The 5,514-nt window shown below is 34.7% G+C and overlaps 1 protein-coding gene across 1 annotated transcript; it reads left to right on the top strand.

Annotated features, from left to right (window-relative positions):
• Positions 1-1,100: 1,100 nt before the first annotated feature.
• Positions 1,101-3,856, top strand: LOC149218127 (tubulin beta chain-like). Its single transcript, XM_089383822.1, has 3 exons — positions 1,101-1,859; positions 1,986-2,255; positions 2,872-3,856. The coding sequence occupies exons 1-3, from the start codon at positions 1,457-1,459 to the stop codon at positions 3,540-3,542; spliced, it is 1,344 nt and encodes a 447-aa protein (XP_089239948.1). The 5' UTR covers positions 1,101-1,456; the 3' UTR covers positions 3,543-3,856.
• The last annotated feature ends 1,658 nt before the right edge of the window (positions 3,857-5,514 follow it).

Here is a 5,514-nt window from a genome sequence, read left to right as displayed (position 1 = left end):
TTTACATATTTATTTTTTATTTGATGATAAAATAAAGCAATAAGTAAAAACTTTGGGCTTTTCATCATTAAAAAAAACTAAATTCTCTGAATAAAAAGGAAACTAAATTCTCTAAGTAAAATCAAATCTAAAATAAGTTAAAACCAACCAATTAAATGTTAAAAATAAAAATATCAAATTAAAACCATGAAATTCCCCATCTTTAAAATACCTTTATTCATTATTTCAAAAAACAAATTCATCATCCTAACAAATATAAATATTAAATTTAAATTTCAGATCACATAATAAAAAATAAAAATAAAAATATTCCAAATGTTAATAGTTTATTTTATTTTATTTTATTTTATTGATCTTATCATTATAAATGTAAAGTATTTTAAATTTTAAAGCCATTAGTTTGATCATTAATTTTATTTTATTTTTTAAATATTTTTTTGGTTTATCAGAGAATATGAATTTGAGATGATTGCATGTCTAACTTGTGATTGGAGTAGCCTTCAAAATCACCCACAGTCAACTCAGTGACATCTACACTATTGAGTACCTTAAAAAAACACCCTATCACCATTTAGTCTACGCCAATCAATTGTCTAAACATTTTATTTTTAACTAATTTTAATTATATATAATTTAAATGTTTAACTAATTTTAGTTATATATAATTTTAAAAATTAAACTGCTCTCGTTTGAATGATTAAGCCATATTTAACAATAAAAAAACGCAACAATCTTAAATCAAATCTTTAAAATGATTTAAATACTTCAACCTTAGTTAACCATCAATTTTTAATATTTTAACTCTATTTAACCACCAAAATACAAACCACTTTTAGCGACCAAAATAAGCAAAATTTGAACCATATTTAACCACCAAAGAAGCAATAATTTCATGGTCAAATTGCGAGAACAATGTTTGTCAGCCAATACCAACTACCTTTAATCTGAATTGTGTGTTATGGAGTGAAATCACAGGAGGTCCAGAGGGTAAAAGGGGGTGAGAAAGTGTTGAGCTGTCTAACAGGGTGTCCATGGATGAGGGATTAGAATCCACCCCACCAAACCCAGAAATGTAAACAGGAAGATGAGAAATGTAAACAGGAAGATGAGGGTGCCACTGTGCCACCACCTTCCTCACTGAGCAACCCTGGAGCCTATCAATAAACATCACAGAAATCTATGAGTTGTCAGATCACTATCTTGTCTTGTGGAGAGGATTAAATAACACGGAAAATTAGGAGCTGTGGAATCATCATCATCATCCTGTCTTGTCCTGTCTGTGCGTGTGACAAGATTTGCACTCTACGGCAACTGGCTGTGACCCCAGAGCTTTGAAAGACAAATTCTCAAGATTTAAGGGCCATTGGAGGAAGACTCCCTTACTCCTTCACTGACCTACTCCCTTCGCCATTAACTGTCAAGTGCTTGTTGAACTTAGCTTAGTTTTGCTTCGAAAATGCGAGAGATTCTGCACATCCAAGGGGGGCAGTGTGGGAATCAGATCGGAGCAAAGTTCTGGGAAGTTATATGTGACGAGCATGGGATCGATCCCACTGGGAGGTATCAGGGTGGTTCCCCTGGTGGTGGCCTTCAGTTGGAGAGGATAAATGTGTACTACAATGAGGCCAGCTGTGGAAGATTTGTCCCCCGGGCAGTGCTCATGGATCTCGAACCCGGAACCATGGACAGTGTGAGGGCAGGGCCTTATGGGCAGATCTTCAGGCCTGATAACTTTGTGTTTGGCCAGTCTGGGGCCGGGAACAACTGGGCCAAGGGTCATTACACCGAAGGAGCCGAGCTCATCGACTCTGTTCTTGATGTAGTGAGAAAAGAGGCTGAGAACTGTGATTGCTTGCAAGGTATGAATGTGTTGTGTAATGGGGAGTTAATATACTTGTGAGTAATAATTCCTGGAGTTTTGCAGTTCGTGTTTTTGTGTTGCATAGAGTTTAGGGGATTAAATGTGATTATGTTGTTTTGTGCAGGATTTCAAGTATGCCATTCTCTGGGAGGGGGCACTGGTTCTGGAATGGGTACTCTGTTGATATCCAAGATCAGGGAAGAATACCCAGATAGAATGATGCTTACTTTCTCAGTGTTCCCTTCTCCCAAGGTGTCTGATACAGTCGTGGAGCCCTACAATGCTACCTTGTCTGTTCATCAGCTGGTGGAGAATGCAGACGAGTGCATGGTTCTTGATAATGAGGCTCTGTATGACATCTGCTTTAGAACTCTCAAATTGACCACACCCAGCTGTATGTATAATAATAATTGTGTGTTGTTTTTCTTCATTTTTAAGGTAGTTTTACTTCATGTATTTATGGCAACTTTATTGCAACTGTAAGAAGTGTGGGAGCTTTATATACATGAAATCAGGTTCTATGATGTAACCTCATTTCAAATATTATTGAAAGAAGCACTAAACATATCAAGTAAAGTTTAACATCTCATCTTGAATAAGCAAGTGCTTAAAGCAGGTAAAGTAGCTTATAATTATTATAATTATTAGAGCTTTAGGTTCAAAGTTTCATATTCACTTAATTTAGTTTAATTTGATTGGCTGACATTATTATACCAGATACAGGTATTTCATGAACCCTATAAATAGGGTAAGTTACAAAAAGTCTCTGTATACAGCTAGGAAAACAAATTGCTGACCGAACTACTTGAACTAAGTTCATTTAAAACTGAAATAAAAATCAAATTTTGACCTCATTCAATCCCCTGATTATTAAATATTCCCAAAATCTATGAACCAAATAGTAATAATTCTCATCTCAAAATTTACATCAAACGTACCTGGTTACTACTGTTATGATTAGTGATAGTGAGGGGCTTCATGGCTGACACTAATATGTTTTTTTTGTGTAGTTGGTGACTTGAATCACTTGATATCAGCAACAATGAGTGGAGTTACATGCTGTTTGAGGTTCCCGGGGCAGCTAAACTCGGATCTTCGTAAGCTGGCAGTGAACCTCATCCCTTTCCCTCGGCTGCATTTCTTCATGGTGGGATTCGCTCCCTTGACCTCACGGGGGTCTCAGCAGTACATAGCTCTGACCGTTCCTGAGCTGACCCAGCAGATGTGGGATTCCAAGAACATGATGTGCGCTGCAGATCCTCGGCATGGCAGGTACCTGACGGCCTCCGCCATGTTCAGAGGCAAGATGAGCACCAAAGAGGTCGACGAGCAGATGCTCAACGTCCAGAACAAGAATTCCTCTTACTTTGTAGAATGGATCCCCAACAATGTCAAGTCCAGCGTTTGCGACATCCCTCCCACAGGGCTGAAGATGGCCTCCACCTTCATTGGGAATTCCACTTCCATTCAAGAGATGTTCAGGAGAGTAAGTGAGCAGTTCACTGCCATGTTCAGGAGGAAGGCCTTCTTGCACTGGTACACTGGTGAGGGTATGGATGAGATGGAGTTCACTGAGGCTGAGAGCAACATGAATGATCTTGTCTCTGAGTATCAGCAGTACCAAGATGCAACTGCAGAAGAGGACGCTGGTTATGAAGAGGAGGAAGAAGAAGCCATTTAACATGTAATAATTATCATAATATTATGCCATCACCCATTGCAATCTGTGCATCTGTTTCGGTTTGTTAACGTAGACATTTCTTTGTAAAGCTTATTGTTATTATGACACTTTGTGACCTTGTTCCAATTTCCTCGGCCAGTAGATGACTGAGGATTTTGGTGATATTTGTACTCGGTGGTTTCTTCCTTTTAATAAAAACCAGATCCATATTGCTGTGCATTCAATCAAATTCCATTATTCCTGTGGATTGCCCTTCATTATTTATTGTCAAAGGATGTTTTGGTAATCTATGTACTTCTGGTTTTTTCTTTTTTCATGAACCATGTCCCTATTACTGTGCAATGTCTTTCGATAAAATCCCATTATTGCTGTGCACGGGGCTTCATTATTTATTTTCAAAGGGGAATCGCTTCCCACTAAGTGGGTATTCATTCTTTTTAGTTAAATGGATTGGTCGAATGGTTGCCAATTAGCTGGGTACCTTATTGCTATGTATTATCTTTCTATAAAATTCCATGATTTCTGTGGGTGGGCTTTTATTATTTATTTTCAAAGGGAATGAGAGATAGAAATATAATTATAATAGATAAGTAAACACAAATTTATATTCATCAAAAATTGGTTGGATTTTTATTTTTTTAATAATATCTATACTGTTTTTTATTAGGTCTGTATAATGTTCAAATCTATTTTAAAATAAAGTCATTATTATTTAGCTTATAATAAGTTATTAGGTCTTTAAATAGACTATTTAAAATAAAATAAAAAATCATAAAATTACTAAAGGTAAACTCATTCATGATCATATCAAGTTGATTATATAATTGGATTAAGTTTATCTTAATTACTTTAGTAATTTTCTCTTCAACTTAACTAGAAGAGATTAACATAGTCTCAATATCTTTGTTGAAATCTATATAAAAATGTCACCCTCCATTGGATGCATAGATAACCGATCTATCATTTATTCATTTTTTGGGACACTTTTTCTAAGTTCATGAATTATGGGACACTTTTTATAAGTTCATGAATCATCTCACATCCGGAGATTTCATATTCCCCTTTCAGCTAGCATACCACTACATGTGTCACACTCATACTTATTCAAACGTTTATTTCATAACTTGATCATATATAATTCTATGTGCCACCTCACTACACTATATATGCCTAATAATAAATCTTACAACAAACTAACTTCAAATTAGCATACAACTACACCTACCACCATATCATGTCATATCTATTCAAATGATTCATTCCACAACTCTTTTCTCTATCCTGTCAATACATAAAAAAAAATAACATCATATTAAAACATATATATCTTAATAACAAAACTTACAATAGCATTGGAGAATAAATCCTACCTCAATCAAGAGATCAAAGAATCTAATTCAACGGACAGAGATTGAGTTGCATGGCTAAGATTGCACTTTAACCTGGAGTTTGAAAATAAATGAAATTATACATATTTCATGGATCAAGGACCTACGTACTTCAAATCTAATATCAGGCATGGTCGTAAACTTTTGAGGAAAGGAAATTATTGGGCAGATAAATTAAGTCAAAGTCAGTGGCTGCATAATCACAGTTGGTAAAGAGGTGTAAATTAAAGTGTGAATTTTGTCAGGTGGCTTGAAGCCAACATGTAAATACAAATAAAAATAATTCTCGTCCTGGCTGGGCTGACAGTTTTGCGTGCATGGTCAGTTCGATAAAAACAAACACACCGCATACCATATAAATTGGAATAATACTTATCTCATGTGAAAAATCTGGCATACTATACTGTATAATCCATTTTCAATACTAATAATCAATGGGTTCAAAATTATAAAATATGTTTTTTTTTAATATTTTTTATTTATCATATAATATAAATTTAAAAAATAAATTATTAATTTGTTAATACTAAATAGTAAATTAAATGTTATATTTATTTACAAATTTAGTTTATAAATTGATAAAT

The sequence above is a fragment of the Pinus tabuliformis genome, chromosome Q (assembly GCF_031772625.1).
Source record: "Pinus tabuliformis cultivar Carrire ecotype Pingquan chromosome Q, CPIR1, whole genome shotgun sequence".
Taxonomy (NCBI): domain Eukaryota; kingdom Viridiplantae; phylum Streptophyta; class Pinopsida; order Pinales; family Pinaceae; genus Pinus; species Pinus tabuliformis.
This window is presented reverse-complemented; position numbering and strand designations above follow the sequence as displayed.